At 35.0% G+C, this 14,356-nt stretch overlaps 1 protein-coding gene across 4 annotated transcripts in view; it reads right to left on the minus strand.

The window, feature by feature from the left end:
• sbm (L-type amino acid transporter sobremesa) overlaps window positions 1–14,356 on the minus strand; it is a 196,265-nt gene that overhangs the window by 122,936 nt on the left and 58,973 nt on the right. For all 4 annotated transcript variants that reach the window (XM_090398362.1, XM_090398360.1, XM_090398365.1 and 1 more), the window contains exon 2: window positions 13,496–13,618. In XM_090398362.1, the coding sequence (XP_090254488.1) occupies window positions 13,496–13,529 (34 nt within the window). In that variant the 5' untranslated portion in view covers window positions 13,530–13,618. The remainder of the gene's footprint in view (window positions 1–13,495; window positions 13,619–14,356) is intronic.

Below are 14,356 nucleotides of genomic sequence, written 5' to 3' on the forward strand. Positions count from 1 at the left end.
GTTGTTTACCGTTTTAGACAGTTTAGTTGCCATATTCCCAGATGATACTCTCTCTTATACCATCCACAGAAAACTCACACCTACTAACCGATATCTGAACATTAATTCACACCACCATCCTGCGTAAATATTTTATGGCATAATAAAAACATTCGAATTAAAACTGGTTATTTCTTCAAGTGACATTTTACTCCAAAAAGGAATTAGAATACATTTTCGGTAATTTCAATAATGGTTACAATCATAAAAATAAAAAATAAATTGGTTATACCCTACAGTTAATATGAGACAAACTAATAAAGAGCCTTTAGATCACTCCAAAATTGTAGCAGTTCTTTATATTAAAGAAGTATCTGAAAACATTTAAGAAGCACTCAATAAATGCTTCTCACAAACTTATAAACCAACATTAGAATTAGCTTCCGTTATTCGTTCTTGAAAAAGATGACATTAGGTGAAATATAAGAATAAAACTATCTATTTTTTAGTTATTTATTTTCTGCATTGTGAATAACTTTTATTTATTACCACAACCATGGCTGTTGTTACATTGTGCAGTCCTTCATTTTTTTCTTTAACATTTATATTAGTCTTTATATTACCACTTGTACAATACTTGTGCTATATTTCTAGTATTATATGTACTATCTTTGTGTTGCAATATTTATACAACACAAGTCACCACTGTATTATATTTATATTATCATTTCTACTACTTTGAAGTTCAGTCTGAATAAATTTGCATAAATTTCGAAATACTAACCGACAAAAACAACAGCAACAAAAAAAAAAGGCTGTTGGTGGGTAGGTTAAGGATTTTTTCCATTTTTATTCATTTTTTTTTTGTATTTATTCTTACCTAATCCGGAAACCCTGCTCTACAGAATAAACGCGGACTTTTCAAGCCATTTCAGGATTCCAATAAGTGGGCGGTGGTCTCACACCAAGGGAAGAAATTTATCTCCCACCTAAAACAATCACTCATCTCACAGTGGGATTCGAACTCACCTTGTTGGTTGGTGAGTGGATGCGCTAACCAACCTGGACAACTAGGGAGACAACTGTGGCGTATAACCTTTATTTCTTTCAACAGATCAAGGAGGCTCAGATCTAATGTACGAGCTTAAGCTCGTAAAGCTTACTGTTCAGCAAATATGCATTTTATCATTTCAATAATTTACAATTTATCATTACAATCCCTAAGTGAAAATTAGCGGTCGGGGTGTATTAGTGGGGATGAGAAGATCCAGTGAGGTCCATGAGAACAATCTCCATATCATGATATGTATCCCACCGCTGGCCTTTTTCTGGCTAACCTGTTGGCAGAAAACAGACTTGGTGGTCATTATGTTTTGGCTCACGAGTGTATACGCGTAAGAATGATAAAGGTAGGTTATTATTTAAAATAATTTTCATAACAAAATGAAATTTAGAAAGGTTTACATTTTTTAAAAGATGATTGTGTATCTTCGCGGTACTATCTCTTCGCTAGAATCTGCAGAAGACCTTATACGTTCCATTCTAGTCAGTAACTGAAATTTAGAAAGGTTGCACTTTTTTTTTTTTTTAAAGATGATTGAGTATCTTCGTAGTTCCGTACAGGTTCGAAGACCTTATAGGTTTCATTCTAGTCACCAACTTTTTTCTAGACATTGCTTCAGCCAGTTGTTGAGTTAGTCGATTTTTTCTGAGTAAGTCGTTTATTTATTTATTTTTTCATCGAGAAGAAAGTCGGATTTTTATACCTGCAGTTCAGTAAAATTAACCAAAGAACACACGATACTACATAAAATAAATATTAGTAAGGATTAGGACCATAAATTAGCGGCTTTGGTCTGTTAACGTTGGCTATATTTTCAATAACGAACCGTTTAAATATTAATTTTGTTAAATAAAATATACTTCCCATCTTGTTATGATGGCGTTGCCTGGAGCACTAATTTCTTTTTATGCGAATACCACTTCCGAAAGAGTGTAAACTTAAAGTTCATTAAAATTATTAGTGGATTACTTAATGCAGCAATCTGATCTAAAGACAACCTGAAAATCTTTCAAGCCATTGCAGACCTCTAATAAGTAGGGTAGTGATCTCACCCTGGGTAAAGAAATTCGTTTGTCACCTAAAATGATAAAAAAAAATTCCACAGAGCACGGAGTAATTGCACACTAACACAAACCATTTCCAGGCTACTCAGTTTCTTAAAATATATGAACATTGGACATCACATTTACCTAATATTTTATGTAGTATAATTCTTAAGTAAAAACGGTGATAAAATCGTGGGCAGCATAAAAGAAGGCTCAGAGTAAAACAGCAATGGCCAACTTATATAGTACTGTATATATGCCAGATGGCTGGCCAACTTTTATATATTTTTATATATTCCAGATGACTGGACTCATCGTTTCAGTCCAAAAGCGAATTACTGAGAATTCGAAGTTTTCGAGTGTTTTTAAAACAGCACATTTTTCTTAGCATTTTTCTTTACCATTTATTGCACAGTTTTCTTACTGTAACAAGATTAATTTTCGAATAAATTAAAGAAACCACAGCGGCTTTAAATAAATAACGACTTGCTCAAGTAAAGAAGGGAGAGAAAGAAAATTCGAAATCCAGATAAGAAATAAAATTTTTAAATGAATTCTTCTTTGGAAATTTTAACCGATTCTTTCTTCATTTTACAGTTATTTCTTAGTTCTCATCGATAAATAACTATTTCCTTTTTTCCGCATACTACCTAGGAGATGCTATAAATTTATCTCAAATTTAAGTAATTAGTTTACATTTTTTTTAGAAACGTTGATAAGAATATGAAATATTTTTCACTTAGATAATTATAAGTTTGTGACGATATTTCAGTTGTTCTTCGTTTAATCCTGCTTTTTAAAGTTAAAGTAGGAACAGTGTGCATTTCTGTGTATCTTTGATATTGGATAACAGTTATGTCAGTGATTCGTTTTACGCCTAATCTGCACTGACAAACGCAAGATTCAACGAATCTTTGTTACGAGTATGTTCCCGCTTTATTACATCACTTAAAATGGGCAAATGTTTTCTTCAATGAACGAAGCCTCTCAACTGCGGAGATCTAGGAGCTGCTATCCTCCATTTGACAAATATTTCCTGCTATTTATTCGCATGTTTCAGACACGTTGCCAGCACAAACATTTCCGGCACAGAAAAGAATAACATAAATTTCTTTGGGACAATCGTGGAGTTAGTTGTTTTTAGGCGGACGGAGTATCGGGTTACCGAAATGGGTCGAATACGTTTGGAGCAACCTTTATTGTGGCGTTCTGTTTGTTTAACAAATCAAAGTTCGTTCGGGAGCAGACAGTATTGAATGTAGACCAGTCTTGCCATGCGGTATTTCAGAAGGACTGTCCTTTCGTGGTAAGCACAAACGATGTGCTTACCGTAACCGGCGTCTCGTGCACGGCTCGCCGAACAAATGCCAAATCGAAACAAGTCACACGACTGTAAAAAAACGTTGAACTTGGCGATGACTGCAGTAATTGGGAAGGCAGGCCAAGATAAGGAGACTGTTGCGTCACTAAACGATGAGAGCAGAAAACAGACAAAACACGTGTTGGGTAAAACGTAATCACTGCAAAGCCCTTTTCCTCGTACTGCAACCGTAACAAATATGACAGGAAGTGATGCCTCTTAACGAGTTTCCCCGGTATGAATCCCCCCCCCCTCTCACATTTTTGCGATATTGAGAACTAGGGGAGAACATAGTACCTAACCGCTGCAATATACACAAGTTGTTCATTCGCACGTGATAAGCAGCACGTTCAAAACACTAACAGTATACTTAAGTGGCTTTGAACTACGCCTTTCTCTTTGTACTATTCACCATGATTAATGGTGCGGCATAGTATGCGTGGAATTCCATACCAACCTGCAGTTATGTCAAGTCCTTAAAAAAAATACCAAAACGCCGATAATATTAAGAAAATATTACTCTTTTGTGCGCAATAAAATTCGTTCGCTATGCTCTTCAGATATGTATGCTCTCGTCTCAGGGGATTCTGGCCGCATCAAGATCTATCGCTTTTTATTTAAGTGATCGAGAAATGCATTCTCATTGTGTACTCATTGGTTCGTCTGTTTTGTGAAGCGGGGTGCACTGATTTTTTAAAGGAAAAAACTATCTGATTTGTAAGAGACTGCGAACTCATCTTCAGTTGTAAAAATCTTATAAAGGCTGTTTATGTCCTAACTTGGATTCAAACCTGCGTGTTTTCCAACCGAAGGACGGACGCCTAACGTCTTCTAAATGCACTACGGAGGCGCCCAACAGATGCGAAACTGTCACTAAATGCTTATTTAAAGCACGGTGAAATTAGCATACTTAAGCAGAACAGTACAGTATATCCGTTTACCCACATGCACTGATTGGCTATAGGTTTGTAACCTATGATGTAGGTGTGCGTGTGTGTGTGTGTGTGTGTTGATTGATTATATATTTATATACAGGGTTCGACCAATTATTTAGCACTCAAAAAATGTATTCGCCAAATTCTCCCCATCCCCCCCTTTTTTTTTTCCAATAAGTCAATAGGAAGTTCCATGAAGTGATTGGTGATACTACGTCTGTGTTTTATTAAAATATTTTATTTAGAAAGTTTTTTTTTATTAATAAAAATATTCTCTTTTGCAGTCTACCTGCCAGAGGGAAAAACTACAGTACTTGTCTTGTGCGAGTGGGCTAGCGTATATGTCGAAGCCTCTATTAACCGTCTCCCACTGCTATGTCAACTGTTTTTTTGACATAAATATGTTATTACAGTAAGAACAGAAAAAGAGAGCTTCCGTAGCCCATTTGGTTTGGATGAAGTCTTTTGGTTGGAAAGATCTGAGTTTGAATCCCAACTGTCACGCGAAGAACCTTTATCAGGAAATGTAAAAACAAGAAGGGTGACGGAAGGCCAAATCAGACTGAGAGAGAATTAGCCAAATAGGTCAAAGTAAACCCAAAAGAGTTTTTTTAGTTATGTAGGAAGTAAGAAGGAAAATGACAATCGTAGAATGACTTTAAACAATGTTCAAGGTACAAATGTGACCGAGCCAAAAGAAACAGTTGAGTTGCTGAGTGATAATTTTGCAAAGGTGATTTTACAGTTGCTGATGTTACAGAAACACTTTTCAAAATTGAGGTACATGAACAGGAGGTGTTCAAAAGGGCCAGCGGAAGCGGGCATGCGGTGCATGCGGGCGCCGCTACGAAGGAGGCGCCGCCGCCGAGGTCCCGTTCATAAGTTCATTTTTAAGAAACAAAATTTTTATCATGAAAACAAAAAATTCTTAGAATGATCAATATTAAAATAAATAAGGCCGGATACACCGAATAAAAATTAAAAAAAAAAATGTATATTGCCGCCTCTTTGATCAGCCAGCTGTTTACAATTTTGCATCGATAGCAGGCTAAATGCTTGCCTACAGAATGTTGTGTCTGCTGCAGTCTATCTAAAGGGAAATGGTGAACGGTTTTTATGCGCAGAAACGAATTTTCGTACAAAACATTTGTTGCTAGTTAACCAGTCATATGGTACGCATCTCAGTAGGCTACTGATAGTAGCGCAGTGCCGACTATTATTTCGTCTCTGTGTCGTGTTGTGTAATAATTTCTTGTGGAAAATAGAAATGGAATCAAAAATTAAAAAAAAAGTTATCCGGTACACAAAATCGCAAGTGTTATGCTGCGAAAGAAGCAGATATTAAGAAACAAACTGGGGCTCTTAATAAATTTGTTAAAATATTAAAATATTCTGATGCTGATTGTAACTAACTCGATACATCAGAAATCAGAGTTGAAGAACCGTGCACATCATTCAGTTTGCAAGAAAGTACTATTGCAACTATTGAACAAGATAACAAGACTCATGATTTAAGTGAAAAACAGTTAGGAGAAGATTTAGTTGTAGTTGACCACGAAACTAACACATTGTTAGTCTCTGTAAATTTAGAAGATCCAGGTGAATGGGGTAATATTGATTGAAATTACAAGTTGTTTTTGATGAAATATTGATGAAAAATTGAAATGGGGCCTGTTCAAAAGAAAAATAATATATCCCAGAGATACATATGGTCGTAAATTTGGCGACACGTATTATAATAGAAAAATGAAAAACGGAGAGCTCGTGCCAAGAACTTGGCTCATTTATTCCGAAACTTTAAATTCTGTTTTTTGCTTTTGTTGCAAACCTTTCGCACCTACCGAATCAAGTAGTCTTGTAGAAGGTTATAACGATTGGAGAAATGTAAGTGCACCTTTGCATAGACATGAGACTAGTTTAGCTCACATGAAAAATTTCTTAAAATGGAAGGAAGTTGATAAAAATTTAAAAAACAAAACTACTAGTGATTGCCAGACTCAATGGAAAAGAAACATTGGACGAGTGTTTTAGAACGCTTGATTGAAATTATAAAATTCCTTGGTAGCCAAAATTTAACTTTTCGCAGATCATCTGATAAATTGTATGAAAGGAATAACGGCAATTTTTTAAAATTAGTTGAACTGTTTGCGAAGTTTGATTCCTTTATGGAATATCATGTTGAAAGGACCCTACAACGAAACAATAGAGTACACTATTTGAGTAAAGACAGTCAAATGAAATATTGGAAACTTTGAGTAACGCACTCAGGGATACAATTTTATTATCAATTCGAAAATCTAAATATTATTTCATAATTTTAGACTGCACACCTGATGTAAGTATAACAGAACAAATGACCATTATCATTATTATTCGCTTTGTTTCCTATGACAATGGAATTGTCAAGATCAGGGAAAACCTAAAAGGTTTTCCCTGATATATCAGATTCCACAGGACGTGGTTTATGTGCAACAATAATGGAACAACTGGAAAATGGAACATTCCCATTGAAGACATGCGAGGTCAAGGGTATCACAATGGGGCAAATATGAAAGGGAAAATATATGGGCTCCAAAATTTGCTTTTAAACAAAAATCCTCGAGCTTTTTACGTGCCATGTGCTCCTCATACTCTAAATTTAATCATTAACGATGCAGCCGAAGTGAATGCAGATACAATTAGTTTCTTTGCAATTATTCAAGAAATATACAATTTCTTTTCATTCTCTTACAAACGTTGGGCAACCTTTTAAAGTTCGTAAAAAAATTAACATTGAAACAGCCATCAGAAACCCGATGGGAAAGTAAAATTAATGCAATCCGCCCTCTACGATATCAGTTAGGAGAAATTTACGATGCACTTTTTTGAAATTTTAAATAATGAAAATTTTAATAAAGAAACTCAGCATGAAGCACAAACATTATGTGCTAAAATAAAGGACTACAAATTTATTTGCGCTCTTATAACTGGGCATGATTTACTTACAGAATAAACGCTGTGAATAAAATGCTTCAAGTAAAAATTTAAGTAAAATGCTTCAAGACAAAAATATGAACATTACACTTGTTTTGGAATCTATCGAAAACTTAAAAATATTCTTATAAGAGTATCGATTAGATACAAATTTTAAAGAAGTTCTAAAACGGCAAAAGAACTGAATGAAGAGGTGGACGGAGAACAAGAATTTGAAACTGGTACGGAAGTCCGACAATTTGACTACGAGCATCATGACGAAACGCCACAATCGCCAGAAAATAAATTTAGAGTGAATGCGTTTTATACACTTCTAGACGTTGCAACGTTAATAGAACGGTTTGAACAACTAAAAACATATTATGATAATTTCAATTTCTTGTATAGATTACTACAAATTAATAACGAAGATTTACGAAAAAATTGTGACGATTTAGAGATTCTCTTGAAGGACGGCGACAATAAAGATGTAAATGCAATAGAACTATATGACGAGTTATGTGCTTTCCGGGGTATTTTTCGGAAGGATAATTTAAATATTCAAAAACCCCTTCGATATTCTTAATTTTAGTGTGTCCAATAATTTATCTTTCCCTTAAATTGCTTTAAGAATATTATTAACCTTACCTGTTAGTGTAGCGAGCGGTGAACGTTCCTTTTCCAAGCTGAAATTGATTAAAACCTACTTAAGAACAATTGATTAAAACCTACTTAAAAAGGCTTGTTAGTTTGGCGTTAATAGCTATTGAAAATGATATATGTGCGGAATTAGACGTTAAGACCATTATTTCTAATTTTGTGAATATGAAATCAAAAACCCTAAAATTTTAATTTAAAAAAATTTCAAGTATATTTACGTAACTTAATTTATTTTTAGTTATTCTGTAAGGATGTTATTTTTTGAATACTTATATTAAATGTTCTAATTATTTCTGAATTCTTTTCTTATTTTCTCATCTATGTTGAGTTTCTTTTATTTTCCTAAAAGGTAGGAAAATAAAATAATAATTTTAATAATTTTTAATAATTATTAAAATTATTTTAATTATTAAAAAAATTTTAATAATTTTTAATAATTTTTATAAGTTCCACTTATAAAAATTATTAAAAATTTTTTACAAGTTACTAAGAATTTAGTAACTTGTAAAATGCAAGAATATTTTAAACTTTAGTTCAAATAAATTTTAACTTAAATTAAAATTCATTTTAATTTTGTTAGCGATTCGGGTCGGTGAGAAGGCTATAATCCCTGTATCATTATATTCAACGATTAAAGTGAAGTGGCTTTATCAGAATTTGCTTTAACTTTTGAGAATTTTTTTGAATATTCGGGTTTTTAACGATTATCCTGCCTAGTCAACACGCCTGGTTTGTTACATTTAGCGAACCAACGTGTGGCTGTTTTGTCAAAATTTATTTAAGAAATTTCAAATAATTTAAATTTTTATTATCGTAAAAGAACCACACACGCCCGGATCGTTACAGGGGCACTTAGATAGACATTGCATGCGGGCGACAAATTGATGACGCCAGGGACTTGAGATAATGGTGGACAAAGAGTTAAAGTTCAGAGGGCATATTGCAAACGTTGGTAAAATAGCTTAACGAATTACTTGGATGTCGAAAAACACACTAACAAGTAAAGATAAGGAAGTTATTATTCCTCTTTATGAGGCTATGGTTGGCACAACTTGATTACTGCCACAGATTTGACCATCTGGGTTTCTTGGGAACCAGGAGATGATCGAAAAGATTCAAATTCAGAGACAAGTGACTAAAATAGTCAGAGGTGTGTGGAATTCTCCCTATGAGGATAGGTTGAAGGGTTGGGTTACAAAGTTTAGTTGATAAGCAGAAAAGGGGGACATGATAGAAACTTTTAGGATATTAAAGCGGTTTTATAAAATTAATGCAAGCGAAATTTTTCAATATATGACAAATAGTCAGAGAACTAGAGGTCATCAGGAAGTTGTGTAAGAGTGTGGTTAGTTAGGGGTGTGCGGACCAGATTTTTTGCGTGGATAGTAATAAGTGTGTGGAATGGATTGCCAGAATTGGTTGTGAGTTCTCTGACAGTGATTGATTCGATAAGAAATGCAAGAAGACATCATCCATCACGACTGCATAAATTTCTTGCTTCTATTACTCTGCTTTTACCTATTCAATTAATTTTGTATTTGACTTTTTCGGCCTACATTAACATCTCCAAAACCTAAGGAGCAACACTATTTCTGAACATTACAACTGCAATTTGAGATGAATCACCTTTTGGCAATTTGTATAACTAACGATTTCGAGTAGAAAGTGGATACACATTCAAATTTTCGAATCTCGAGGTCACGTGGTAACACTCGACAGGAGAAAAGACAAAAGGCTGAGCTAATCGAATCGTGTTTGAAGGAAGCTGTCTTTGTGAAAGAATCAAGTTGCAAACTTGAATGTCCTGTAATGTCTCAAAGACATCATCGAGATTGTAGATGATTTCACGCTGGAAAGAATTATTGGAAAGCTTGAAGAAGGCCACAGAATTGCTGAAATTGCAAAAGAGTTTGGAATCTCACATAGTGTTGTATCCAGGATCTGGACAAACGAGGCCTTATGCTTCCTCTGAAGGATGAGTGGGCCAGTTTGCCCCAAGAACTGCTGAATCACTTGTGCTAATAATGGTACAACGTCTTTAGAGCTGCATCGCATTTCGGGTTGGACATATTCCATATTGAAATGTCTCTCTGCATAGTTTTCTGTAGGCACTGTACATTAATTCCTTAACTACGTACTTAGGAAATTTGTAACTTTTCTCAGAAACGTATTGCAATTTAATTTGTACGAAATTTAGAGCACATTTTTGTGTGATATCATTTATTAGTATGGCAATAAATTTATGTCCACATTTGGCTATAGTCAGACATTTTTTCATATGCATGCAAACATGTAGTCTTCCTTAGATTTTGGACACCAGTGTACGATAATAATTCCCAGTTATATTAGACGCTTTATTGTGAAATCTTTACAACATAATCTATATCTTCTATATTCCTGCTAGATATATGTTGTATTATCTTTGAAAACTGGATAAATTCTGTTATTGCTAATATATTAATTTGAAGATTAGTTCCTGATAACTTAATATGACTAATAAGCAATACTACAACAGTTTTTTTAATTATATGTTTGAATGTTTTAGAACATTCGAACTGGAATTCAAATTCTAAGTGCGTTTTATACAATAATTCCTGGACTAGTCGAGTGACTAGTTATTTGATATGCTTTTCACAAGCGCTCACGTACACACACACACACACACACACACACACACACACACACACACACACACACACACACACACACACACACACACACACACACACACACACACACACACACACACGCGTAGATGTTTTATAGGTGGCCATGTTCATTAGTCTAATTAGGTTTTTCTGTTCTTAATTTTTATGAGAAGAATGGATATTAATATCTTTCTTTATTCTGTAATAAAATTGCATCATCCTTACAGTATTCAGTTTAGGGGATCATTAAATAAATATATCAGTTCGGTTTGTTTTGATACTTTGGAGAAATGTGGTGTTGCAGATATGTAACATTCATTAACTGCTGTGCATCTAAATAAGTTTAACATAATTTGCGAACATAGAAATGAGTTGATGTTTTCTTAATTAGTGATTTGATTGCTTTAGGTACGTTATAATTACGTCAGAGCCATTTATTGCTTGTCCTGAAAAAAAAAAATACAAACACGATATATACCATTGTACGTTACATGGCGCAGTCTAATTTGAAGTAATATCGAATCCAGAATTAAAAATTACATGTTAATTAAGCGTTTCTACTCTAACATTGAGTTATTCATTACACACTCTCTCTCCTGTGGAGTGCTTAGAGAGTACAAATAAGCTTTTAACATATATAGACAGATATTTTAAATCAGCTGCTTTTTTCTTTCCGAGTTTTGTGAGCTTGAAAAATAGGTTAAGCTTTCGTAAATCATGTGGATGGATTTATCCTTTAGTGATCCATTCTACTTTTTTTTTTCAAATCATAAAAACATCCCCTCTTTCTCCTCTTTATGCAATTAATTTCTCGGACAAAATGCGAGGTTTTCTTAATCTGATTAAACATCTTGCAAATGTTCTTGAAACTAAAATGTGGTTTCATCTCTGAAATATATATGGTACACGCAAGAATGAAAACTGTACAGAATTTAACGAAAAGGTAAGGGCTGATTTTATTTCTTCAAAATTACAGATACATCGGTGAGTTCCAATGCAACCCCAAACACTTTTATTGAGTCAGACGAAACCTGTTAGCGATGGTCATTTAATTTGTTGCACATAGCTTGTCCCTGCCCTGCTCTTTGACGTTCGGAAAATATTCCCCATTATGAAATATTTAATGGAAAGTGGCTGATGCTGGGTATTGAAGTATCTAAAAAATCTCACTTGATGAGAGCCAACGCTATGGAGTTCAAGTGATCGTTAGTTATAGAACATCGAATATCATGCATAGACTAACATGGGATTATTTTGACGATTATGCATGTGTTCACAATAAACAATCCTCCGTATGCATTCCTGTTTATAGGTAATTAAATTATTTTTATTTTTCTCCGAAAACGAATTAAACTGACTAATCTATAAACAGAACTAGCCGAGCAAATAAAAAAAACAACAAAAAAACATCCTTAACTAGGCTTATTCGAAACATGCTTGCAACAGTAACAAAACGTAAAATACTGTAAGAAGAGAAAAGAAATACAGAAGTTGCTGGAGATAAAGGGGGCACAGAGAGAGAGAGAGAGAGAGAGAGAGAGAGAGAGAGAGAGAGAGAGAGAGAGAGAAAGAGGCGAAAAAAAAAAGACTACGCTTTTGATTATGGTAAGGAAATTCGAAGGGAACTACGACCGTTTCAAGTTCTTAATGAAATGTTACCGTAAGTGAGTTTTAACATCGCCACTGATGCCGACTATCAAGGAAGAGCGAGAGAGAATTTCTTATTTGTATATGAGTCACATTTGTGCTGTGAAAGCTTTCCCGTCTCAGATTCGACGCAAATCCGCTTTTAGAGTTTTATGCTAGGAGATGGATGACATTCAAGCAACAAAGGAGAACTTAAACAATATTGCGTCTTTACGTGTGGCCCACCAACAGACTAATTACGCCTGACAACTGACAAATTAGCCTTCGATGACAATATTCTGAGAACGAGCATCTGGAAGCAGTCCAGCCTTTGAAACTTGACGATGATACTGCGTTGAACATTGAGATTGTCTCAAGGCCGCTTGTTGCCTGCATTATGTTAGTTACAACAAGGTGAAGGAAAATTAATGATGGCGAGAATAAATAGCATTCAAGCAGATGTCGTCGTGTGGTCATGGTAACTGAAATGCTTGCAGCCAACTGTGGCTGGAGATGAGGCTCCAGTAAAGAAATGCAACTCTCATTGTCAGATGAAAATTCTCTGCTCGCCAGCCGGCGGTATATACGGTTACATAATCGGCAGAGACACGCACACGGCAATGCAAGAGGTGTTAGCTCAATGCTGATGTTCTAATTTGGAAGAGCGTCGCTTTTCTTTTTCTTCTCAAAGCTTTAAGCTATCAGTTAACTTTTTTTTAGCATCTCCACCTCATCCACTTCTTACGGAGTTTGTTGCCGTTTTCAAAACACGCAAGTAAATGCGTTGGATGGGTTGGACCACTCTTAAACGTTTTTCGAAACCTGGATAGCTCTACTTGGACAGTTCACATGTCACGAGAGTCGTGCAGAGAAACGACTTTCGACGGAGTGTTCTTTCTAAGAGATGCCATGGCAGACACGTTACATGCGAATGCTACAATAGAAAAGTGTGAAATAATGACTAGTAATTAGCAACTTACCTGGAAAAATGAGAAAATATTACTTCTATTACTAACAAAGGTAAATCCCGTTAAGAATATTTTATTAAGGGTTTCTTGCTGTCTGAAAAGACAACACAAAAAGACTAAAATCCAAGGATCAAAGAATCCAATATGATTATAGTGCAGTTCACGTTAAAAAATAACCAACAAAAGTTTATTCTCTCCCTTGCTTTCATGTAATAGCACAGATAGTCCTGAAGGCAAAGGAACGAAAAATAGCCTTACCGTCATTGTAGTAAGCTGTTCCTGTCGGTGCCATTGTGTTGCTGATATGATCCGTGTTGATGTTCGATGCAACGAAGTTCCGTTTGAAGCCAGAAAAGGGTTTGATGAGTAACGAAGTCAGTCCTGGAAAAAGACGTGAACGAGATAATTACGCCCTGTTCTCTCTCTCTTTCCGTGACACACACACACACACACACACACACACACACACACACACACACACACACACACACACACACACACACACACACACACACACACACACACACACACACACACACACACACACACACACACACACACACACACACACACACACACACACACACACACACACACACACACACACACACACACACACAAAAACATATAATAGAGATCTGCAATATACATTGCATTACCTCAAATAAGCTTAATTCATAAGTACTGCAACTACATTTATTTTTTTTTCTTTTATGTGACTCCTACCTATCAAAGATTAGAAACCTATTGCGCATTAGTACTTAGTCATACTGTATATATTTCATATATTATTAATATAAATATTTTATATAATCTGAAAACCATGCTGTTTTCAAGAAACGGAACTTTCTCAAGCCACTTCAGCTCCTCCAGTAAGCAGGACGATGGTTCTCACCGAACGACGATATCTTTCACCTAAAGACAATCATGAGGTCACGCCCGGATTTGAACCTGTAGCCTGTTGGTTGGAGATCGAACAAATCCCACTGCTTCTTGTTTAATGTGCCAATGTAGTCAAAGTATTAAATAAATAAAATGAAAATAAACTTGAATAAATTCCTCTCTGGATAACCCTTTTAATTTCGGTATTTTCACCCTATCAACAAGTGAAAGTTGTTC

Source organism: Typopeltis vanoorti, chromosome 9, assembly GCF_054136105.1.
Source record: "Typopeltis vanoorti isolate ZY-2024b chromosome 9, IOZ_Tvanoo_1.0, whole genome shotgun sequence".
NCBI classification, from domain to species: Eukaryota; Metazoa; Arthropoda; class Arachnida; order Uropygi; family Thelyphonidae; genus Typopeltis; species Typopeltis vanoorti.